Here is a 25,942-nt window from a genome sequence, read left to right as displayed (position 1 = left end):
CAGAGTTCAAGAGAAAAACTTACTCAGGAGGCTGAGATCTGAGGATCACGGTTCAAAGCCAGCCCGGGCAGGAGAGACCGTGAGACTCCTATCTCCAATAAACCACCAGAAAACTGGAAGTGGCACTGTAGCTCAAGTGGTAGAGCGCTCGCCTTGAGCTGAAGAGCTGAGGGACAGAGTTCAAGCCCCACGGCCGACCAAAAAAAAAAAAAAAAAAGAATCTTAGCCTTTCCTGCCGGGGCTGACTTTGAACCCTGATCCTTAGATCTCACCCTTCTGAGGAGCTAGGCTTACAAGTGTGAGCCACCAGCACCCAGCCTGTATTTTTGTCTTAATTTTGAGTCATTATACATTGTAACGTGCTCAGGCAATTTGTAATTACATTAATTATAATGTATGTTTCAACAGTGATCCAGAAACTTTCTATATCTATCTCAAAACAAAGTCTATTCTCTTTTGATTAATGGATCCATTACTTACATCTACCTTCAGAGTAATTGTCGCCAATTATATGGTTTTCAACTTTACATCCATGCTCATTGCAGTGGTCAGTATTCAAAACACTTAAAACAGTAAGTGAAAGCATTCTAAGTGACCCTTCACAGCCCTGGTTGGCACAGTGCTACTGCCTGTCTCAAGAGGGTACAGGTGGCAGACCTACCTGGACTCCTGTGAAGGAGTTTGCATTTGTGTCCTCTCCTCTCGGCTCGTCACAGTATGGGAGAGAACTTGTAAGGATAGCAAGGCAGCCGGGCGCTGGTGGCTCACGCCTGTAATCCTAGCTACTCAGGAGGCTGAGATCTGAGGATCACAGTTCAAGGCCAGCCCGGGCAGGAGAGACTGTGAGACTCCTATCTCCAATAAACCATCAGAAAAAACTGGAAATGGCGCTGTAGCTCAAGTGGTAGAGCACTAGTCTTGAGCTGAAGAGCTGAGGGACAGCGCCCAGGCCCAGAGTTCAAGCCCCACGACCGACAAAAAAAAAAAAAAAAAAAAAAAAGAATAACAAGGCACCTCTATGCTGTCAAACAGAGCCAATGTTCTCCATTGGCAGTTAAGGCTCCGTGAGACAGCTAATATCTAGGAAATGGCTAGACACAGACTTGCTTTCCCATATGCAGACTCAGTGGGTCACCTGCCACCAGCTAAGGGACAATGCTTCTCATCTATGTGCTCCCAGCCACTGTGCTAGGCTAACCTGTACTTCAGATTACATAGCTAACCTAAGCCATCCACTTTTCTTCCATGAGGCAATTAGAGGAGTTTTAATATGGTACTCCTTCTCTGATTGTCATTCTACCATGTTCCCATATTCCCATGTTCAAGGGGGTAGAACACTAAAAGCTGAATGAACTGTAACCTCTTCATACCCCAAACTGGGGTGGGGTGAGAGTATGTGCATGCATGTTAAGGGAATAGATTACTAATGCACCAAAGGACTCCACTAGCAGCTCCATCAGCCCCCAATGGCAAGCAGCTTCAAGTCAAGACAGCTCAAGAGAGCCCAGAGCAAGAACACAGCACAGGGCATTAAGACAGCCTGGACCAAGAACACAGACAGAATGGGATGCCACATTCACTACAACAAGGCTGACCCTGGACGTGCTTGTTCTGTTGTTTGCTTGTTTGTTTTAGCATATATTAGCTAGGCAAGGGGAGGATTTCATTGTGAGATTCCGGGCTGCACTTTGGAAAATTCATGAAGTGCTTCTGTATAAGAGATTGTCACGGGCTGGGAAGGTGGCTCAGTGGTAGAGCGCTTGCCTTGCATGCCTGAGGCCCTGGGTTCAATTCCTCAGCACCACATAAGCAAAAAGAAAAAAGCCAGAAGTAGCACTGTGGCTCAAGTGGTAGAGTGCTAGCCTTGAACTGAAGAGCTGAGGGACAGCACCCAGGCCCAGAGTTCAAGCCCCACGACCGACAAAAAAAAAAAAAAAGAATCCTATGGGGGCTGGGAAGGTGGCTCAGTGGTAGAGCGCTTGCCTTGCATGCATGAGGCCCTGGGTCCGATTCCTCAGAACCACATAAGCAGAAAAAGCTGAAAGTGGCGCTGTGGCTCAAGTGGTAGAGCACTAGCTTTAATTAAGCTGAAGAGCTGAGGAACAATGCCCAGGCCCAGAGTTCAGGCCCCACGACTAGACAAAAAAAAAAAAAAAAAAGCCGGGCGCCAGTGGCTCACGCCTGTAATCCTAGCTACTCAGGAGGCTGAGATCTGATGATCGTGGTTCAAAGCCAGCCTGGGCAGGAAAGTCCGTGAAACTCTTATCTCCCCATAAATGACTAGAAAACTGGAAGTGGTGCTATAGCTCAAGTGGTAGAGTGCTCCCCTTGAGCTGAAGAGCTGAGGGACAGTACTCAGGCCCAGAGTTCAAGCCCCGTAACTGTCCAAAAAAAAAAAAAAGAATCCTGTGGACCTTGCTGTCTTGGCAGACTTTGACTTTTAGTCCTTGGGAAACTCACTGAGCTTCTTTTGCTCAAGGCTAGCACTCTTGGCCTTTTCTGTTTATGTGGTACTAAGGAATCGAATCCATGACTTCATGTATGCTAGGCAAACACTCTACCACTAAGCCACATTCCCAGCCCACAGTATGATTCTTAACAGCTTCAATTAAAGATATCCAAATAGAAGCCAATGTGGACCAGCAGGTAAGCTTTTCCTTGCCGACCAAATTAGGTTAAGAGTTCTATATCTTAAATGTCCTATTTATGATACATTCTATAATGGGATTAAATATTACTGCAACCAGCAGTCTGGTTTCAAGGGAAAAGTGGGAGGAGGGAAAATAAGTGCAATTTCTGTGATTCTGACCTTTCTCCTAAAGTTGTTTCTTTTAAAGATGAGTGAAGCTGGACACCGGTGGCTCACGCCTGTAATCCTAGCTACTCAGGAGGCTGAGATCTGAGGATCACGGTTCAAAGCCAAACCAGGCAGAAAAGTCCGTGAGACTCAGATCTCCAATAAAACCACTAGAAAACCGGAAGTGGCGCTGTGGCTCAAGAGGTAGAGCGCTCACCTTGAGGTGAAGAGCGCAGGGACAGCACCCTGGCCGGGGGGGGGGGGGGGGGGGGGGGGAGAAAAAGAAAGAAATATTTGGCTCTTTCTGGCTTTACTCCCCTACTTACAAGTATCCAATTCACAAGTTCTTCCATAACAGAAGGAAAAAAAGGCTCAAGATTATTCCCCTATCTGCTGGGGCCACCCAGCAGCCAAACCTTTGACACTTCCCTGCATTCAAGCAGAACCCAGCTGTCCAGGGCCAATGATGCCATCTGGTGGCAGTCACAATGAAAAGCCTAAACAGAAAGGTTCCTCTTTTGAGGGTATCCCCCGATTACACAGGAAACAGGGTATTTTGTTCCTCAACATTATGCTTCCCAATTATGCTTCAAGAAACTCATTCACACTGAGAACTTTTTTTTGAATTACAGTCTATTAAGTAAAATGCTAGAGTTAGGGTGCAAATACATACAAGTTCAATTTATAAAAATTATAAACTAAGCCTGGTCCTGGAGGCTCACACCTGTAATCCTAACTAATCCAAGCTACTCAAGAGGCTGAAATCTGATGATTGCCGTTCTAAGCCAGTCCGGGCAGGAAAGCACGTGAGACTCTGATCTCCAATTAACCTCCAGAAAACTGGAAGTGGCACTGTGGCTCAAAGTGGTAGAGCACTAGCCTTGAGCTGAAGGACGATATCAAGCCCCACGACCAACAACAACAACGAAATTATAAAATGAGCCGGTGCTCACAGCTCATACCTGTAATCCCAGATACCCAGGTTGAGATCTAAGGATCACATTCAAAACCAACCTGGACAAGGAGGTCCCTGTCCCTGAGACTCTTATCTCCAATTAAGCACCAAAAAAACTAGAAGTGGAGCTGTGCCTTAAATGATTAAGCACTAGCCTTGAGCATAAAAGTTCAGGGAGGGGCTGGGAAGGTGGCTCAGTGGTAGAGAGCCTGCCTTGCATGCATGAGTCCCGGGGTTCGATTCCTCAGCACCACATAAGCAAAAAGATAAAAGCCGGAAGTGACGCTGTGGCTCAAGTGGTAGAGCACTAGCCTTGAGCTGAAGAGCTGAGAGACAGTGCCCAGGCCCAGAGTTCAGGCCCCACGACAGGACCAAAAAACAAAAATAAAAAAAGTTCAGGGAGCCAGGCACCAATAGCTCATGCCTGAAATCTTAGCTACTCAGGAGGCTGAGATCTGAGAATCACGGTTCAAAGCCAGCCTAGGCAGGAAAGTCTATGAGACACTTATCTCCAATAAACCACCAGAAAACCAAAAGTGATGCTATGGCTCAAGTAGTAGACCACTTGCCTTAAGCTGAAGAGCTGAGGGATAGCACCCAGGCCCAAAGTTCAGGCCCCACAACCGAAAAAAAAAAATTGCAGTGCTTCTGGTATAAGCTTTTTATTTCCTTTTCTCTTTTGTTGTGTTTTTGCTTTTTTGATACAGGAGTTTGCTCTGTATAAGCTGGTCTCATACTTGCAATCCTCTAGTACTAGGAACAACACGCTTGTTTTACAATGCTGTAATCTTTTTCTTTTTTTTGTTGGTTGGGGGGCTTTAACTCTAGACCTGGGTGCTGTCCCTCAGCTCTATCAGCTCAAGGTGAGCTCTACCATTTGAGCACCACTACTGGTTTTCTGGTGGTTTATTGGAGATAAGAGACTCAAGGGGACTGGGAAGGTGGCTAGGTGGTAGAGTGCTTGCCTTGCATGTGTGAGGCCCTGAGTTCGATCCATCAGCAGAAAAGCGGGAAGTGGTGCTGTGGCTCAAGTGGTAGGGGAGCTTCTTGAGCTGAAGAGCTGAGGGACAGCGCCCAGGCCAGAGTTCAGCCCCACGACCCACCCAAAAAAAAAAAAAAAAGAGCTGAAGTAGACCTGTGACTGAATTGGTAAAGCACTAGCCTTGAGAAAAAGAAGCTCAAGGTTAGTGCCCAGGCCCTGAGTTCAAACCCTTAGACTGGCACATGGGAAAACGAAAGAAGGGAGAAGGGAGAGGGGAGAGGGGAGGCATTAGGATTTGTACTCAAGAACTTTTACTTGCCAAATAAGTGGCTGCATGACTTCAGCCTTGTCCTAACATCTTTTTGTTTTGAATAGGGTTGCACTTTAATGCCCAAGCCAACTCAGTTATTGATTTATCTATTTATACTTCTGATATAGCTAAGATGATAGGTATATATGCCATATAACACTCAGATTCTTTCCTTCCTCTTCCTTCCTTCCTTTCTTCCTCCCTTCCTTCCTTTTTCTTTTTCATTTCTTTTCTTTCTTTCTCTCTCTCTCCTTCCTTCCTTCCTTCCTTCCTTCCTTCCTTCCTTCCTTCCTTCCTTCCTTCCTTCCTTCCTTCCTTTCTTTCTTTTTATGATTGGTCATGGGGCTTGAACTCTGGGCCTGGGAGTTGTCCCTCAGCTCTTCAGCTCTATCACTTGAGCCTCAGCACCACTTCTGGTTTTCTGGTAGTTAATTAGAGATAAGAGTTTCAAGGGAGCTGAGGAGGTGGCTGAGTGGTAGAGCACTTGCCTTGCATGCCTGAGGCCCTGGCACCTCAGTACCACATAAGCAAAAAGAAAAAAGCTGGAAGTGGCGCTGTGGCTCAAGTGGTAGAGCGCTAGCCTTGAGCTGAAGAGCTGAGGGACAGCGCCCAGGCCCAGAGTTCAGGCCCCATGACCGCCACACCCCCCCCCCCCCCCCAAAGAAAAGAGTTAAGAGTTTCAAGGATGTTCCTGCCCCAGCTAGGTCTGAACCATGATCCTCAGATCTCAGCCTCCTGAGTAGCTAGGATTACAAGCGTGAGCCACCGGCGCCCAACTAGCCCTCAATTTCTTATAGGCTGAGATGGGTCATCACAAACTTTTTGCCCAGGCTGCCACCAGACTGTGATCCTTCCCATCACTACTCCAGAGCAGGTAGGATTATAGAACTTTAACTAGTAATTTGACTCTGAGTCTATGTCACTGTGTTGAAACCACTGCTTTTACCATAAAACTTCTGGTTTTCTGGTGGATTATTGGAGATAGGAGTCTCACAGTCTCTCCTGCCCGGGCTGGCTTTGAACTGTGATCCTCAGATCTCAGCCTCCTGAGTAGCTAGGATTACAGGCGTGAGCCACCAGTGCCCGGCATATAAAACTTTTTTGTGTATATGTGTGTGTGCCAGTCCTGGAGCTTGAATTCAGGGACTGGGTGCTGTCTATGAGATTTTTTGCACAAGGCTAATGCTCTACCACTTGAGCTACAATTCTGGCTTTTTGGTGATTAATTGGAGATGAGTCTGAAGGATTTTCCTGCCTGGGTTTGCTTTGAACCTCCATTCTCAAAGTGATAAAGTGCTAGCAAAAAAGCTCAGGGACCTTGAGTTCAAGCCCCCAAAACGACCGAAAAAAACAAAAATCTCTTAACCCAAGTTTAAAATGTTACTTTTATCATATATTACCTTCTTTATATACTACACCTTTGTTCTACTCTAACAAAATACTTATGTGATTTAGTTTTAGATTTTCTATTTGTTGTCAATAAAAATGCACTGAAATTCCTTTCTTTTTGCTGGTTGGGGATGGAGCTCAGGCCTCCTGTTTTGTTCAAGGCTGACGCTCCGCTCCGTCACTTACGCACAGTGCTGCTTCTGCTCTCCCACTATCTTACACAGGCAGGCTTTAAACCCTGATCTCATCTCTGCCTCCTGAATAAGTAGGATTACAGGCATGAGCCACACCTGGCCCTTTTTCTTTTCTTTTAATCATGTTTCTGTCTTTTAATTGTAGCATTCTAAAAAAGTGTATTACTTCTTTGTTACAAAAGGTCTGTATGACCAAAGTGAAGAATCCCTGATTGATTAAATCAGATAACCCTCAGGGCAGATTTAGGAAATGGAAGCTCACCTCTTCTTGCATAACTGGAGTCCATATCTTTAAACTGTACCACAACGAAGTCTGAACATTTGAACAAAATACTCTCCATTATTTCTTCACGTTTTGGCCCCGAACTGGATTCTGTACTTTTCTCATGTGCAGCATCAAGTACCAAATCACACTAAAATGAGAAATGAGTGTTACAAAAATGTACAAATAAGGGCTGGGAAGGTGGCTCAGGGGTAGAGCGCTTGCCTTGCATGCATGAGGCCCTGGGTTTGATTCCTTAGCACCACATAAGCAGAAAAAGCCAGAAGTGGTGCTGTGGCTCAAGTGGTAGAGCACAAGCCTTGAGCTAAAGAGCTCAGGGACAATGCCCAGGCCCAGAGTACAGGCCCCATGACTGACCAAAAAAAACAAAAACAAAACAACAAAAAAAAAAAATGTACAAAATAAAGTGATAGCCGGGCATCGCTGGCTCATGCCTGAAATCCTAGCTACTCAGGAGGCTGCTATCTGAGGACTGCAGTTCAAAGCCAGCACTGGCACAAAAGTCCAATGGACTCTTATCTCCAATAAACCACTCAGAAAACCAGAAGTGGTGCTGTGGCTCAAGTGGTAGAGCTCTAGCCTTGAGCTGAAGAGCCCTGGACAGCATCCAGGCCCAGAGTTCAAGTTCCATGACTGACAAAAAAAAAAAACCAAAAACAAAAACAAAACAAAAAAAATAAACTTATAAAACAAATTTGGTAGAATAACCAGAGGGGATGGGGAGCATCGACAGGGCAACCCTGGCGCAGAAGTGATGGACACTTAGATGGACATGTTAAGTTGTAACCAACCCCCTTGGAACAATTTTTTGAAGTTCAGAAAATGAGAAAATATTTTACTTTAAAATAATTAAAAAATATGAGTAAGGATTCCTTATCCCTTAGATCATCAAGGGGCTATTCTCAAATGCATTTGGCAAAAATCACTACTCCCAGAGACTTATCAAGATAACTTGAAAATCACACTCCTTGGGCTGGGAAGGTAGCTCAGTGGTAGAGCCCTTGCCTTGCATGCATGAGGCCCTGGGTTTGATTCCTCAGCACCACATACGCAGAAGAAAAAAAACAGCCAGAAGTGGCGCTGTGGCTCAAGTGGTAGATCGCTAGCCTTGAGCTGAAGAGCTAAGGGACAGCGCCCAGGCCTAGAGTTCAGGCCCCATGACTGGACCCAAGAAAATCACACTTCTTTTTCCAGAGCTTTGATCCACCAGCCACCTCATAATTCAAAAGTCCCCAAATCAATAAGACTCATCTCATTAACCATGCAAAAACCAGAAGTTCTGGTGTTCTGGCTCAACAGCACTAGCCTTGAGCACAAGGAGGCCCAGGGAGCACCCACAACTGAAACAAACAAACAACAACAACAAAACAAACTCATGCAACAGCACCCAGGTCCTGAGAACAAGCCCTGGGACTGACACATAAAAAGAGGGAAACTATTCTTTAATTGTTAGAAAGCTACCTAAGAACAAATACAATGAGCTCATCACCACAAACAGCTAAGCCAGAAACTGATCATCAGAGACTGACATATATACATACAGCAGTACGTATAATAAAAAGTTAAAGACTTAAATATTACCTTGGGACTGTATGTTTTAAAAACTCCTTCATATATACCTCCATTCTTCACTTGTACTTCACATTTGGATCCCTAAAAATATACAATTAAATTAACATGTAGTATGCTACCCTCTACCAGTGGTATTTTCATTTCATTTTTTATAGCTTGTAGGATTTCATTCATTATTAGGTACTCACTGATAGAATAATTAAAAACTTTGAAAACAGTAACAATGTATTGAACTGTCAAGATTCCTGAGGCCTTACTCAAAGAGTTTATGGTGTGACTTTAAATACTAATGCCTGACCCTTCTGACCATGCTGACAGCTGCAGACAAAAGACAAGCAACCATAAACAGTATTTTATCCATAACAGGACCCCATCAATGTTTATAATGTACTAATTGGACAAAGAACTCTAATGATCTAATAAATATTACTGGAAAATCATTCACATCTTAACTTCAGACAATAATTTGATAACTTACAACAACTGATGTAAGTATATGAACCATCCGCATATTTGCATAGATTCCGTCAAAAGAAATCTGTAATATTAAAAAAAGCACTATTAGAGATGAATATACATATATAGCTGTATAAATATTAAAGTTAAGACATCTTTTTATAAGAAAGATTTGAAGCCGGATGCCGGTGAACATAATTCTAGCTACTCAGGAAGCTGAGATCTGAGGATCACGGTTCAGAGTCAGACCAGGCAGGAAAGTCTGTGCGACTCTTATCTCCAATTAACACCAGAAAAATGGAAATGGCACTGTGGCTTAAGTGGTAGAGTGTTCACCTTGAGCTGAAGAGCTCAGGGACAGCACCCAGGCCCAGAGTTCAAGCCCCAGGACTGTCACAAAAAAAAAAAAAAAAAAAAAAGAGCAGAGCAACAATGGCTCACACCTATAATTCTAGCAAATCAGGAGGCTGAGATCTGAGGATTGCAGTTCAAATACAGCCCAGGCAGGAAAGTCTGTGAAACTCTTATCTCAAATAAACCACTAGAAAAACCAGAAGTGGTGCTTTGGCTCAAGTGGTAGAGTGCTAGCCCTGAGCTGAAGAGCTCAGGGACAGCGCCCAGGCCCAGAGTTCAAGAACTATGACCAACAAAAAATAAAAAACAAAAAAATAAACAAAACTCAAAGAATTTTTCTATTGCCTTGACATTTAGTCTATGAAATGTTTTAACTACCAATTTTTCTGAAGAAATTTATGTTACTCACCGAAGACTGAGGCAGTCCTTTGTTACTATTTCGACCTCTGAAAAAAAAATTAAATATTTTAATTAAATTTCACAAGATAAACTAAAAACTTCCAATTTCAAATGTTGTATAAACCCATTCAAATAAAAAACAGGCTACTTGTGGAAAGTGCACATTTAACATGGAGCCTATAGATACCCAAGTATGTTTTTATCTGTGCCTTACTGGCCTAGACCCAAAACAGGAAGCAATCATCACAGAATGGGAAGAAAGACTCTGTCCCAATAGGATCCAAAAATGCCCCGTGCTGGTACCTCATACCTGTAATCCCAGCTACTCAGGAGGCTGAGATTGAGGATCATGGTTCAAAGCCAGCCCAGGCAGGAAAGTCCATAACTCCTATTTCCAATGAACCACCAGAAATCTAGAAGTGGAACTGTGGCTCAAAGTGGTAGAGCACTAGCCTCGAGCAAAAGAGCTCTGAGACAGCACCCAGACCCCAAGTTCAAGCTTCATGACAAAAAAAGAAAAAAAAAGCCAAAAAGGAACAGATAGCTACTGGAGGAGAAGAAAAAAAAACTTACATTGAATGCTAATGAATAATCTTTTTTTTTTTTTTTTTTTTGGTCGGTCGTGGAGTCTGAACTCTGAGCCTGGGTGCTGTCCCTCAGCTCTTCAGCCCAAGGCTAGTGCTCTACCACTTGAACCACAGCACCACTTCCGGCTTTTTCTGCTTATGTGGTACTGAGGAATTGAACCCATGGCCTCACGCATGCAGGCAAGCACTCTTCCACCTGAGCCACCTTCCCAGCCCCATGAATAATCCTCAAGGTAAAATGTTCTGCAACATCTTGTATTAGAGTTTGGCGGTGCACTTGGTACACAGGAGCTATTAACACACAACTGCTGCACCAGTTAAAATGGGGCTTTGCAAGCTATCACCTATACAGTATTCGCTCAGTGGATGGACAAGTCTCTTCAGTCAGAATATATATACAGATATATGCACATAGTTCTTAAAGGCACACAACTTAGATCTAAAAACCTCTATGATCAGGTGAAACACCAAAAATAGGAAAAATGTAATGCCACAAAGGAATAATTAGCTGAACCTGAACAATGTGTTGGTCCAGTTAATGCATCAAAATGCTTCTTCTTGGGGCTGGGAAAGTGGCTCAGTGGTAGAGTGCTTGCCTTGCATGCATGAGGCCCTGGGTTCGATTCCTCAGCACCACATAAGCAGAAAAAGCTGGAAGTGGCACTGTGGCTCAAGTGGTAGAGCACTATCCTTGAGCTGAAGAGCTGAGGGACAGCGCCCAGGCCCAGAGTTCAGGCCCCACGACCGGCCAAAAAAAAAAAAAATGCTTCTTCTTCACCATCTTTGGATATGGTTATGCTGTGCATGGCTTGGAAGTGAATTAACCAGTGCTGGGTAGAGGAGCCATTTATTTTTTTTTGGGTCCGGTCGTAGGGCCTGAATTCTGGACCTGGGTGCTGTCCCTCAGCTCTTCAGTTCAAGGCTAGCACTCTACCACTTGAGCCACAGCGCCACTTCCGGCTTTTTTCTTTTTGCTTATGTGGTCCTGAGGAATCGAACCCAGGGCCTCAGGCATGCAAGGCAAGCGCTCTACCACTGAGCCACCTTCCCAGCCCGAGGAGCCTTATTTTTATTATGGCATCTTGCTGTTTTTGTAACATGGCAATTGAGCTGAACACAATCAAAGTACCATAGTAACTGATCTCCCTTCCTGTGTGTGAGCAGATGATTAAATATCAATGACAGCATCCTTGGACATATCTAAACAGGCAGTGCCTGGCTGCTTTGGCTTCTCCCTCTATGCAGCTGTGATAAAACAGGCAAGTCTTCATTCAGTCGCCTTTGTATGAATTCAATGGTTGTAGGGTATGGTTTTTGTTTTGTTATTTTGGGTTTTTAAAGTTCCTATTCCCCCTCCTCCATTTTCAAAGAGTTTGTAGCTGATGTTCATTAAGAGAGTGAGTACTTAGAACTGTGCCACTGATGGAAGGAAATCCTATCTAAGAAAGTACATTTCTCTACCGAGCTGTGTCACACCATCCTTCGGGCCTCTGCTGGAAAAGTAGTCAAGTCTCAATAATGCCTTTTTAATTGTATCCTCTAGTATTATACAGTAGTATAGACAAAACTGTATCATACCTCTGTGAATATAAAATACCTTGTATCTGCTTTATGATACTTAGTAGTGACTAGTTTATCAGAGCTGTTTTTAATGATGCTATTCAAGAATGTTTTCCTTCCAGATGATGGAGAAGCTAATAACAAAAAGTGGTGCCAGCTTCCACAACAGAACTTACTATTTTGGGTTTTTTTTTTAATCTTTTTTTCTTTTTATTAATGAGGATGCTGGATGTCTAATTTTGTTCCGATGACTGCAGACCAGGAAAAGCTGTTGCTGCACAACATACTGCAACTATTGGTCTTTTATATAAACATTAATACATATATACACACATATGTAATTTGAATTTTTAAAAACTTTAGCTGTGCTGCCAACATTGGAAAAAGTATCCCAGTCTACTGTGTTAAATTGGCATTGACAGAAATTAAACTTAATTTCCATTTGTACAGGGCAAACACATTGTATTAAATATGTAAGGTACTATCTACATGTGTTTAATTACACAAACTAATATTCTCTAAATAATGAATCATAATTTTTAAAAGTAATCATCACTGTTATAAAGAACTACTTAGGGGCTGGGAAAATGGCTTAGTGGTAGAGTGCTTGCCTAGCATGCATGAAGCCCTGGGTTCGATTCCTCAGCACCACATACACAGGAAAAGCTTCTTTTGAGCTCAAAGAGTTCAGCTTCTTTCGCTCAAGGCTAGCTCTCTACCCTCTTGAGCCACAGTGCCACTTCTAATAGTGATTGTCTGGTAGTTAACTGAACATAGGAGTCTCATGGACTTCCTGCCCCCACTGGCTTTGAACCGGGATCCTCAGCTCGCCTACTGAGTAGCTAGGATTATAAGCATGAGCTACCAGGCCCACCACCCCTTCCCTACTCTATTCTATTTAGTCGACATCAATCAAGTGAAGGCTGATTTTCCCCCTCCCCGCCTCATGTGCAAAAGGGCACAAACACAACTGACAAGAAGCTAAATCACTCAAAGCACTTTCATTCCTCCATACCAAGAGCCTGTGTACCATGCTGTGTATAACATGCTGGATGTGGTGGCTCGTCTCACCACGTGGGAGGCAGAGGCAGGCGGATAAAACTCTAGGTCAGTCTGGCCTCAAAGAGGAATTCAGAGTCTGTGAAAGCAGCGCCTTTCCTTGCCAACTTTCCCTTGCAAAAGATGCAGTATATGAAAATCCGCTGGGCCCAGCAATTTATGCCTATAGGAAGCAGAGACCTGGGCATGAAGGTTCGAGGCCAGCCCAGGAGACAAATTCAACAGATTCTTAGCTCCAAGTAACCAGCAAAAAGCTAGAATTTGGGGTATGTGTCAAGTGATAAGATCACCAGCCTTGAGTGAAAAAGCCAGGTAAGAGCCAGAGGCCCTGAGTTCAAGTCCTGATATTATTAGCACAAGAAAAAAAAATCAGCTGTCAAGTGATTCCTAGTAAGGGAGACTGTATTCCAATGAACTTGTTCATAAACAATAATATCCCTGTTCCACAGAACCCCTTGAAGTGGGACTCCTAAATTTGAGGTTGCTAAAAATAATGTGGCATTTACACTGCACCCAAGTCCTTTTTGATTGTTTAAATACCTCGTACAATGTAAATAATTATTATATCATTTAGGGGATGAAGAATTTTAAAATTCTGCACATGTATGCATATATACAACACAGGTATACATTTTCCCAAAACACTTTTTTTCTCTCAGTATTGGGTCTTAAACTCAGGCGCTGAACTTAGGCACCGTCTCTGAATTCTTTTGCTCAAGGCTAGCACTTTACCACTTCGTGCCACAGTGCCACTTCTGGTTTTCTGAGAGGGGAAAGGGTGTTAATTGGAGATAAGAGTCTCATGGACTTTCCTGCCTGGGTAGCTTTGAACCAGGATCCTTAGACCTCAGCCTCCTGAGTAGCTAGGATTTTAAGTGTGAGCCACTGGCACCCAGCCCAAAATATTTCTGAATCATGAAAACTAGTGGAGGGCTGGGAAGGTGGCTCAGTGGTAGAGCGCTTGCCTTGCATGCCTGAGGCCCTGGGTTTGATTCCTCAGCACCACATAAGCAAAAAGAAAAAAAAGCCGGAAGTGGCGCTGTGGCTCAAGTGATAGAGCGCTAGCCTTGAGCTGAAGAGCTGAGGGACAGCGCCCAGGCCCAGAGTTCAGGCCCCACGACCGGACCCTCCCCCCCCACCAAAAAAAAGAAAATCTAGTGCAATCTATTAAGTGTTAAATAGAAGATATAAAAGGCTTTCTGTCCAACCTAAGACTTTCTCTACTAAGATGAGACATCTCAAATATAATTAAAATATTCATGAAATTTAGTAAAAGGATGTGTTATTAGTCAGTTTGGAACAGTAAGATTGGAATGCCATTTTAATAAGCTAATCATATTGCCCAATAAAGCCAATTTAAAAACATTTAGGGCCGGGCGCTGGTGGCTCACGCCTGTAATCCTAGCTACTCAGGAGGCTGAGATCTGAGGATAGCGGTTCAAAGCCAGCCCGGGCAGGAGAGACCGTGAGACTCCTATCTCCAATAAAACCACCAGAAAACCGGAAGTGGCGCTGTAGCTCAAGTGGTAGAGCGCTCGCCTTGAGCTGAAGAGCTAAGGGACAACGCTCAGGCCCAGAGTTCAAGCCCCACGACCGACAAAAAAAAAAGAAAAAAAAAGAAAATAAAAACATTTAGGGAAAAGCACTAGCGAGTACCACAGTCTGGAGGCTGAGGTCTGGTCTTATTTACTGTCCTCACCTGTCATCTAGATAAGTTTAGACCTCAAGGCTCCTCTTTTATACTCTCACTATAAATTCTTTCCTTCACATAATACTCGAGAAATTCTTAAAACCTACAGAATCTCATCAATAATTTGTTTACTCACAGACCTACTATGAACTGGCATTTCTCTATATAATCACACCCATCTACCAGATCTGCTTTAGTTACAGAAACTGAAGCTCAGCAGTTGTTTCAATCCAAACTATTCAGTTGGGTGCCTGCCAGTGGCTCACCCTTATAACCCTAGAAGCCAGAAGTGGAGCTATAGCTCCAAGTGGTAGAGCACTAGCTTTGAGCAAAAAGAAGCCCTGTGACAGCATCTAAGGCCCTGAGCTCAAGTCCCAGCACTGGGGAAAAAAAAAATTCAATTCATACACAGTAGATCTGGCACTGAGCACAGGTGTAGCACAGCTCATACTAAACTTCATTTCTGAATTTCACTGCCTCTCAGAGACTGATAACAAACCTCACAATTAGACTGAACTGAATTCCTGTACGTTTTCCAGTCAATTATTTTTGTTATTATAAAGGTGAGGTACGGGCTGGGAAGGTGGCTCAGTGGTAGAGCGCTTGCCTTGCATGCATGAGACCCTGGGTTCGATTCCTCAGCACCACATAAGAAAAAAGAAAAAAGCCGGAAGTGGCGGTGTGGCTCAAGGTGGTAGAGTGCTATCCTTGAGCTGAAGAGCTGAGGGACAGTGCCCAGGCCCAGAGTCAGGCCCCACGACTGGACCAAAAAAAAGACAAAAGAAAAAAGTCGGAAGTGGTGCTGTGACTAGTCTTGAGCAAAAGCAGCTCAGGGACCTGTCCTGACCCTGAGTTCAAGCCCTAGGATGGGCAAAAAAATAAATAAAAACATCATTTTACTTTACTGCTTTTTTTCCCCCCTTCAGTTGTGGGACTTAACTCAGAGCCTGAGCACTGTCTTGAGCTTCTTTCGTTCAAGGATAGCACTCTACCACTTGAGCAATAGCACCATTTCTGGCTTTTTCTGCTTATATGGTACTGAGGAATCAAACCCAGGACTTCATGCATGCTAGAAAAGCACTCTACCACTGAGCCACTTCCCAGCCTCAACCAGCTTTTTAAAAAATGTAAACTAAGTACTGGTGGCTCATGCCTGTAATCCTAGCTACTAAGGAGGCTGAGATCTGAGGATCAAAGTTCAAAGCCAGTCCAGGCAGGAAATTCCCCATGAGACTTTTATCTCCAATAAACCACCAGAAAACTGGAAGTGGCGCTGTGACTCAAGTGGTAAGAGTGCTTGCCTTCAGCTGAAGAGCTCAGGGACAGCACCCAGACTCAGAGTGCAAGCCCTATGACAAAACCAACCAAAAAAAAATATACATGTTACCTATTCCCAAAGCTATAAGGACTGCCTACAAGGGTTGATTACCTTGCCCTGGTGTTTGTTGTGTCACTAGGTGTCCTTAAACTACTGTGGACTCCCACAAAGTTATTTCAAAGAGTAAAACTAAAGTGGGTGCCAGTGACTTGAACTTATAATCCTAGCTACTCAGGAAGCTGAGATCTGAGGATCCTGATTGTAAGTCAGAAAAGACTTATCTCTAACCACCAAAAAGCCAGAAGTGAAACGTGACTCAAGTGATGGAGTACTAGCCATGAGTAAAAGCACTCAGAGACATCACCTAGACCTTGAGTTCAAGCCCCAGAGATGGCACCCAAAAAATAAAAATAAAAAAAGAATAAAATTAGCACTATATAAAAGGCATACACTATGTATTTAAAGGAATTTACAGCTTGGATTAGTAAAGAACAATTGTTTGACAATTCAGTTTACTCAGTTAACAAACAGTTCAGCTAGGAAAACAGTAAGACTCAATTGTGATACAAAGTAGCACAGTGTTTAGAAACCACTCATCTTCTCTCATCTACCAGAGTGCTAGATACCCAAAAGGAATGCTAACATATCAAAGCAACATTATTTACAATAATAAAAGTACACATTCTTTTTTCTTTATTGTAGGACCTGGATTTGAACTCATGGCCTTTAGCACATTAGCTTGCTTGCCGGCCTGGCCCTGTTGTCTTGAGCTGCTCTGCCAGCCTTGCTTTTTAGAGATGTCTCATGGACATTTTTCAGGCTGGCTTTGAACCTCAATCCTCTCAGGCTCCTGAGTAGCTAGGATTACAGGTGACAGCCTACTGACACCTAATTTTTCTTTTTCTTCCTTTATGGACCCATTCAGATTCTACTTTACTTTTCCACTAACAGCTAGTACTCCACCACTTGAGTCACACCTCTTATGCTTTATTATTTTCTTCATTTACCTATCTGACCTAAACATCTACTTCATATAATACAAATTAAATTTCCTTATCTGAAATGCTTGAGTCCCAAACTGTTTAGAATTTAAGATATTTTTCACCATTCATTTGTGTTTCACATATAGCTGATGTTCCTATGCAGAACGTAACTTTCACAGTATTTTCAGTGGGCTACATTTGGAATGCTGCAGCTTGGCGTGGGGGCTCACACCTGAGATCCCAGCTACTTAGGGGGCTGAGAGCTGAGCATCACAGTTAGAAGCCAGCCAGCAGGAAAGTCCCCATGAGATTTTTTTTTTTTTTTTTTTTTTTTTTTTTTGCTAGTTCTCAGGGCCTGGGCACTGTCCCTGAGCTTCTTTTGCTCAAGGCTAGTACTCTACCACTGTGCCTCACATGGTAGAGGGCCAGCCTTGAACACAAACAGGCTCAGGGACAGTGCTCAGGCATAGCCAAGCCCCAGGACCAGGAAAAACAAAAACAAAAACAACTCTGCACCTGTCCCATCACACTTTGCTGCAAGTTAAAGACTTCAGGTTGGGCTGGGAAGGTGGCTCAGTGGTGGAGTGCTTGCCTAGCATAAATGAAGCCCTGGTTCAATTCTGTAGTACCTCATACACAGAAAAAAGCCTGGTGGCGCTGTGGTCAAGTGGTAGAGCACTAGCCTTGAGCAAAACAAGCTCAGAGACAGTGCCCAGGCCCTGAGTTCAAGGCCCATGACAGGCAAAAAAAAAAAGATTTCAGGTTTTCCACTTAGGGTGGCTCAATGATGGACAAGAAGTAATAATCTCAGAATAATACCACAAAAAGATCAAGGTCACATTTCATCCTAAATGTGATCAAGTAGAAAAACATAATCTACAATTCCATGCCTTTAATAGTTATAGACCACTAATAGCATAGTATGAGGTTAAAGTCATTTAACCCTGGTGTAGGTGGCTCACACCTATAATCCTAGTTACTCTTGAGCCTGATATCTGAGGATTATGGTTCAAAGCCAGCCTGAGCAGGAAAGTCCGTGAGACTCTTATCTCCAATTAAGGACTAAAAAGCCAAAAATGGAGCTGTGGCTCAAAGTGGTAGAATTCTAGACTTAAGCAAAACAGCCCAGGGACAGTGGTAGGCTCAGAATTCAAGTCCCAAGCATGTGTGCGCATGGACAAGTACACACACCAAAATGCCAGTCCAATTAATAGAATGAAATTTATACAAATAAAGTTAGGCACTGTGGCTTACACATGTAATCCCTGAGACTCAAGAGGCTGAAATCAGGATTGAGGTCTAAAAAGTTAATGATAACTCTATCTCCACCTAACCAGCAAAATGCTGGACAAGAGGTGCAGTCAAGTGGTAAGAGTACTGTAGTGAGTAAGAAGCTGACCAAGACCTAAGTTCAAGTTCTAGCTACTGGCACCAATTTTTTAAAAAAAGGAAACAGTTTTTACACAATTTAATAATAGAGGTTAAGCTGGGTGCCAGTGGCTCACGCCTGTAATCCTAGCTCCTCAGGAGGCTGTGATCTGAGAACCATGGTTCAAAGCCAACCTGGGCAGGAAAATCCTTGAGAATCTTACTTCCAATTAACGACCAGAAAATTGGAAGTGATGCTGTGTCTCCAAGTGATACAGGGCTAGCCTTGAGCAAAAAAGTGCTCTGGGACAGCACCCAGGCCCTGGGTTCAACCCCACAACCACCAACAATAACAACAATAATAATATAGTTTATATTGATTAAAAACACAGGTGGGGGGCTGGGAAGGTGGCTCAGTGGTAGAGTGCTTGCCTTGCATATATGAGGCCCTGGGTTCGATTTCCTCAGCACCACATAAGCAGAGAAAAAAAAAAGCTGTAAGTGGCACTGTGGCTCAAGTGGTAGAGCGCTTGCCTTTATTTGAAGAGCTCAGGGACAGCACCCAGGCCCAGAGTTGAAGCCCCACGACAGATTAAAAAAAAAAAAAAAAAAAAAGCATGACTTGTAAGTGTTGAATCTAAGTAACTGATATGCAAGGGTTCATCATGCCATTCTATCCACATTTGTATAATCTATATTTTAACAACAACAACAAAAGGCTCCTCCAGATATAACTGAAGGCTAGATCTCAGCAAGCTCACTGGCATAACTATGTGCAGGAAGCGTGAGGAAAGTAGACTAAGATATTGTAAGGTTACAAATACTAGTTAAACCCAAAATATGGTGAATTTCAACTAAATTTCTTTAACAACACATGGTAGGCTAAAAAGTCTTTGTGAGGGTGAATTAACTAATTCAAATGTAAAGATAGAGGGCTGGGTTATAGTTAAGTAGAAGAGCATTTGCTAGTATGTATGAGGCCCTGGGTACATAAAGTCAGGCATGGTGGTGGGCATCTGTAACCCCAGACCTCAGGAGTCTGAGGCCTGAGGACTGCAGTCTGAGGTCATTAAAACACACAACAAAACCCCAACTCAAAACACATGAAGGAATGAATGAATGCACACATTCATACGGAGCAAAAGAAGCTCAGGGACAGTGCCCAGGCCCAGAGTTCAGGCCCCACAACTCACCAAAAAAAAAAAAAAAAGTCTCAAAGACATACATACCACAGAAGCAATCTACAAATCAAAAGTAATCATATCAAGCCAGGCATTTGTGGTACTGGTAGCTCAAGTCTATAATCACTGCTACTCAGGAGGGTGAGATCTGAGGATCATGATTACAAACCAATAAACTGCTCTGAAAAGGCTGGATGTGGAGCTGTGGTTCAATGATAGAGTGCTAGCCTTGAACACAAAGAGGCTCAGGGATAGTGCACAGGCCCTATGATCAGGCCCCAGGAGTGGCCAAAAAATAAAAATAAATTTTATAAGGTAAGCCGGGGGCTAGGAATATGGCTCAGTGGTAGAGTGCTTGCCTAGCATGCATGAAGCCCTGGGTTCCATTCCTTAATACCACATAAACAGAAAAAGCCAGAAGTGGCACTGTGGCTCAAGTGGTAGAGTACCAGCCTTGAGAAAAAGCAGCTCAGGGACAGTGCCCAGATCAAGCCCCAGGACTGGCAAAATAAATAAATAAATAAAGTAAGTAAGTAAGGTGGGCTGGGTGCCAGTGGCTCACGCCTGTCATCCTAGCTACTCAGGAGGCTGAGATCTGAGGACCGTGGTTCAAAGCCAGCCTGGACAGCAGTCTTTGAGACTCTTCTCTCCACTTAACCAAGAAAACTGTTAGTGACGCTGTGGTGCTGCCCTTGAGCTAAAGAGCTCAGGGATAGTGCCAGGCCCAGAGTTCAAGCCCCACCACACACACACACACACACACACACACACGCACACACGCACGCACGCACGTGCACGCAAATGCACGCATGCACGTGCGCGCGCACACATACATATACACACACACACAAGTAAGCAGGGCACTGGTAGCTCATGCCTGTAATCCTAGCCACTCAGGATACTGAGATCTAAGGATCATGCTAAGAAGCAAGGGGCAGAAAAGTCATGAGACTCTCATCTCCAATTAACCCACTCAAAAACTAGCAGTGGCACTGTGGCTCAAGAGAGCACTAGCCTTGAGCACAAACAGGGACAGCACCCAGGCCGAGTTTAATCTCTACAACTGGGGGAGAGTGGGGGGGAGGAAGGGGGAAGTAAACAAATCGAAATCAGGTTAGGTCTCATGATTGCAATCTTGGATACTCAGGAGGCTGAGATCTGAGGATCAGGGTTTGAAGCCAGACTGGGAAAGAAACTCTGGAAGACTCTTACCTCCAATTAACTATCAAAAAGTCAAAAGTACAGCTGTGGCTCAAGTGGTAGAGCACTAGCCTTAAGTGAAAAAGCCAACTGAGTTGGAGAGACCCTAAGTTCAAGCCCCAGTACCAGTACCCACACCCACACCCACACCCCCAACCCCCCAACACAGTATTAGGAACAAACAGGGGCTGGGATACAGCCCCAGGGGTAGAAACCAATGGTAGAGCTGAACATAAAGGACCCTTGATTTGATACCCAGCATAGAAGGGAGCAAATAGAGGCAGAGGAGAAGAAAGCATAACAGAAAAGAAAAAAAAAAAAAAACAAGCAGGCCTGGATCTGGTGCCAGCCCTGCAGCAGTGGAGTCAGGCTGGCCAGCAGAGCTTTCTACCTTCAGACCTACACAATTCTCAATGGAGAGGCCACTATGGGCCAAAAATGCAAAAAGAACACCAGGCCTAGCAGAAACTGAGCCAAGAGGAACTTGCCCAAACATCCAACCACCTACTCCATGCAAACAGATCCAAGAGTAGAGCACAATAGAGTCAAAGCTCCTGCCATCATAGTTCCCAGAAGAAATACATAATACCCAGGAAAATTTCTCTCTCTTTTTTTTTTTTTTTTGTTGTTGTTGGTCATGGGGCTTGAACTCAGGGCCTGGGTGCTGCCCCTGAGCTCTACCACTTTTAGCCTTGGCATCACTTCCAGTTTTCTGGTGGGTAACCAGAGATAGGAGTCTCACAGACATTCCTGCCCAGGCTGGCTTCAAACCGTGATCCTCCTGAGTAGCTAGGATTTCAAGTGTGAGCCACTGGCACCCAGCTAAAATTTCAATTTCAGATAACAATTCTGTCCCATACAATGGAGACACATTTATACAAAATAATTATTACTTTCTGAAGTGCTGGGAATGAATCCAAGGCCTCACACATGTTAGGCAAGCATTCCACCACTCAGCCAGACCACCAGCCCCTAGAAATTAAAATTTAACTGGCTCCAAAACCTAACCTAGAAATATTTCTTCACTCCACTTTGCATCTCTACAGCAGTAACATCACCTCCATGTCATCAACAAAGTTTATTTTACTTTGCAATACCTTATATACACATTAACTCAGAAGTTTCTTAAAACAATCCTACCTTCAATAATGCAATATTCTGGTATTTTCTGTTCATTTTCATTTTTCTAAAACTGTTTTCGGGCTGGGAAGGTGGCTCAGTGGTAAAGTGCTTGCCTCGCATGCATGAGGCCCTGGGTTCGATTCCTCAGCACCACATAAGCAGAAAAAGCTGGAAGTGGCGCTGTGGCTCAAGTGGTAGAGTGCTAGCCCTGAGCTGAAGAGCTGAGGGACAGCGCCCAGGCCCAGAGTTCAGGCCCCACGACCAACAAAATAAATAAGTAAATAAATAATAAAAAAAATTAAAATGCTTTGTCATGAACCATTACAGTGATTTCACAATATACTAAAGGGTCATGACCTGCAATTTGAAAAATACTTTAGGATAGGAAAAGTAATTTAACTTTGTCTTGCCCATTAATGAGGTACGTGCTATGAAACAGAAAGCCCGCTGGGCTCCAAGCAGCCCATGGCGGCAGCTTTTAGGCCCTTGCGCTCTCCGAAGCTCTCCTCATAACTTCTCGCACACTTTCTCACTGCTTCTCAAAGTTTCACCTACCCATTTATTAATAAGCCACTTTAAAAAATCCTAGGGAAGTGGCGCTGTGGCTCAAGTGGTAGAGCGCTCGTCTTGAGCTGAAGAGCTGAGGGACAGCGCCCAGGCCCAGAGTTCAAGCCCCATGACCAAAAAAAAAAAAAAAAAATCCTAGGTGAGTCATGTGTAAGGTAAGAGCAATGAACTCTGAAAGAGGCACAAGAGAACTTCTCTTTCTGGATTCCACACAAAAATCTGACATCTTAAATTCCTGATTTCCAATAAAGACCTTGAGCCCCAGGAGAAAACTGTATTACTTGGCTCAAAAAATCAGCTAAAAAATTAAAGTACAGGGGCCAGAAAGGTGGCTCAGTAGTAGAGTGCTTGCTTTGCATGCATGAGGCCCTGGGTTCAATTCCACATAAGCAGAAAAAGCTGGAAGTGGCTCTGTGGCTCAAGTGGTAGAGCACTAGCCTTGAGCTGAAGAGTTGAGGGACAGCGCCCAGGCCAAGTTCATGCCTCATGACCAACAGAAAAAATTAAAAAAAAAAAAAAAAACTACAACCATGATTAATCTTAACTATATCCAGGTCTTTTTAAAGATTTACGAAAGTACAAGAAGTCATCATGTTTGGTGGGGTGCTGGTGGGTCACGTCTATAATCCTAGCTATTCAGGAGACTAAGATCTGAGGATCCAAGTTCAAAGCAGGCCAGGGCAGAAAAGTCCCTATAAAACTCTTATCTCCAGGGGCTGGGAAGGTGGCTTGGTGGTAGAGCACTTGCCTTGCATGCATGAGGCCCTGGGTTCGATTCCTCAGCACCACATAAGCAAAATGAAAAAAGCCGGAAGTGGCACTGTGGCTCAAGTGGTAGAGCTCTAGCCTTGAGCTGAAGAGCTAAGGGACAGCACCCAGGCCCAGAGTTCAAGCCCCACAACCGGACCCAACAAAAAAAAAACAACAAAAAAAAACTCTTATCTCCAATTAATCACCAGAAAAAACCAGAAGTGGTGCTGTGGCTCAAGTGGTAGAGCACTCGCCTTGAGCTGAAGAGCTGAGGGGCAGCGCCCAGGCCCAGAGTTTAAGCCCAACGACCAACCAAAAAAAGGGCAAGGACTGTGTGTGCCTTCAATCTCCCTGGGTACATTTTCTAGGAAAACTGTCCTACTTTAGAAGTCTGATATCCGGGAGGCAAAGCATCATTAAAAAACAAGTAATATTGCACTTTCTATTATCATAGCATTCTTGCAAAACAGCCAACTACAGTGACCTCTTAAACCCTAGGAGAGATGCACAGGTGACCTAGACAAGCTTTCCAAAGCCCTCGGGACCAGCAGGACAGGCTGCTGCAAAACTGTCCTCAACTCCACGAGGCTGTCGGTCATCTCAAGGAGCTATACAAAGAGAACTTTGTTTACAACAACCTGTCTATACAGTATCAAAACACTACTATCACCCCATCAAAACAGAAAGTTACAATCCTAAGGAAAAAAAAAAATCTTCTAAAACCTTAAAATTCCTTTCAAGGAAAACACAACACTCTACTATGCTGAAATTATGATGAAAAAATTGTTCTAGCCAGGCACTGGTGGCTTATGCCTGTAATCATAACTCCTAGGAGGCTAAAAATCTGAGGATCCGGGAAGGTGGCTCAGTGGTAGAGTGCTTGCCTTGCATGCATGAGGCCCTGGGTTCAATTCCTCAGCACTACATAAGCAGAAAAAGTCGGAAGTGGTGCTGTGGTTCAAGTGGTAGAGTGCTAGACTTGAGGTGAAGAGCTGATGGACAGCGCCCAGGCCCAGAGTTCAGGCCCCATGACCGACAGGAGAAAAAAAAAATCTGAGAATCCCAGTTCGAATCCAGCCAGGGCAGGAAAGTCCATGAGACTCTTATTAACCACCTGAAAACTGGAAGTGGTGCTGTAGTTGAGTGCTAGCTAGCCTTGAGTAAAAAAGCTCAGGGTTAGCACGTAGGCTCTAAGTTCAAGCCCCAAGACCAACCAAAAAATAAAAACAAAAACAAACTCAGATCCTCCTGTAAGTGAAAACATATGGCTATTAAATAGCTATCATCTGAGTTAACATCCTCCATTGTAACTTTCTAATAAAGAAACACACAAAATATGTTTAACCAAAGTACAAACACCACAACCACCACAAACTTATCATGAATGTTTACATTGCTTTAGAATACAAACTCTAACTAGAGGATTCGTTTTACTTTGACAAACACAGATGAACAATTTGGGGGTTTTGCCGTATCTTAAAAGGCATACTTTTGCAGGCAGTGGCTTAAGCCTGTGATCACCTAAAAGCCTGAAGCAGAGTTGTGGCTCAGGTGGCAGAGCACTAGCCCTGAGCACAAAAGTTCAGGGAGAGCAACCAGGCCCTGAGTTCAAGCCCCAGAACCAGAACCAAAACTAAAACAAAGTATATTTTCTTCATGAACTTAAATTAACACTGCCTCCCCTAAAAAAAAAAAAAAAAATCAAAGCCCCTTATTAATAGCCATCTACAGTTTATCTCTAATGGACCTAAGTGTCCATTAACTTTTTGGTCTAAGTAGATTGATGATAAACAAACTGAGTATCACTCCCCACATAAAAGAATGAGTTGACAAAGAATGACTTGACAAAGGATGAGACAGCTTAAATTAAAAATTACAAAATCAAGCTGGGGGCCTGTGGCTCACGCCTGTAATCCCAGCTACTCAGGAGGCTGAGAGGTTTGAGGTTCAAAGCCAACCCGGCCAAGAACATCTACAAGACTCTTATCTCCAATAAACCACTCAGAAAACTGGAAGTGGCGCTGTGGTTCCAGTGGTAGAACACTAGCCTTCAGCTGAAGAGCGCAGGGACAGCGCCCAGGCCCAGAGTTGAAGCCCCAGGACCAAAAACGAAAAACAAAAAAACACAAAAGCAGTGGCTCATGACTGTAATCCTAGCTACTCAGGAGGCTGAGATCTGAGGTTCGTGGTTCAAAGCCAGCCCTGGCAGGAAAAGTCCGTGAGACTCTTACCTCCAACAAACCACTCAAAAAAACCCAGAAGTGGCACTGTGGCTCAAGCGGTAGAGCGCTTGCCTTGAGCTGAAGAGCACAAGGACAGCGCTCAAGCCCCGAATTCAAGCCCCATGACCCACCAAAAGAAAAATGAAAAAGCCTAAAATACTCAAGCCTTCTTCAAATCTTTGCTTAACTATTACTTTTTCTGTGACTGTTCCTCTAATCCATTTAAAACTGGAACCCAGAGGCTGGGAAGGTGGCTCAGTGGTAGAGTGCTTGCCTTGCATGCATGAGGCCCTGGGTTTGATTCCTCAGCATCCATAAGCAAAAGAAAAGTCGAAAGAGGTGCTGTGGCTCAAGTGGTAGAGCGCTAGCCTTGAGCTGAAGAGCTGAGGAGCAGCGCCCAGGCTCCGAGTTCAGGTCCACGACGGACCCAAAATAAAACAAAACAAAAAAACTGGAACCCGCCGGGCGCTGGTGGCTCACGCCTGTAATCCTAGCTACTCAGGAGGCTGAGATCTGAGGATCGCAGTTCAAAGCCAGCCCGGGCAAGAAAGACCATGAGACTCCTATCTCCAATAAACCACCAGAAAACCGGAAGTGGTGCTGTAGCTCAAGTGGTAGAGCGCTCGCCTTGAGCTGAAGAGCTG

At 44.0% G+C, this 25,942-nt stretch overlaps 1 protein-coding gene across 8 annotated transcripts in view; it reads right to left on the bottom strand.

Moving 5' to 3' along the window:
- Positions 1-25,942, bottom strand: part of LOC138826385 (ataxin-2) — a 70,936-nt gene that overhangs the window by 40,094 nt on the left and 4,900 nt on the right. For all 8 annotated transcript variants that reach the window (XM_070021483.1, XM_070021484.1, XM_070021487.1 and 5 more), the window contains exons 2-5: positions 9,702-9,738; positions 8,961-9,020; positions 8,492-8,563; positions 6,890-7,040 (exon numbers count right to left, since the gene is read on the bottom strand). In XM_070021483.1, coding sequence (XP_069877584.1) covers positions 6,890-7,040; positions 8,492-8,563; positions 8,961-9,020; positions 9,702-9,738 — 320 coding nt within the window. The remainder of the gene's footprint in view (positions 1-6,889; positions 7,041-8,491; positions 8,564-8,960; positions 9,021-9,701; positions 9,739-25,942) is intronic.

The sequence above is a fragment of the Dipodomys merriami genome, unplaced genomic scaffold (genome assembly GCF_024711535.1).
Source record: "Dipodomys merriami isolate MVZ:Mamm:240054 unplaced genomic scaffold, mDipMer1.0.p SCAF_142, whole genome shotgun sequence".
Taxonomy (NCBI): domain Eukaryota; kingdom Metazoa; phylum Chordata; class Mammalia; order Rodentia; family Heteromyidae; genus Dipodomys; species Dipodomys merriami.
Note: the sequence above shows the minus strand (reverse complement) of the source record. Positions and strands in the feature narration are given on the sequence as shown.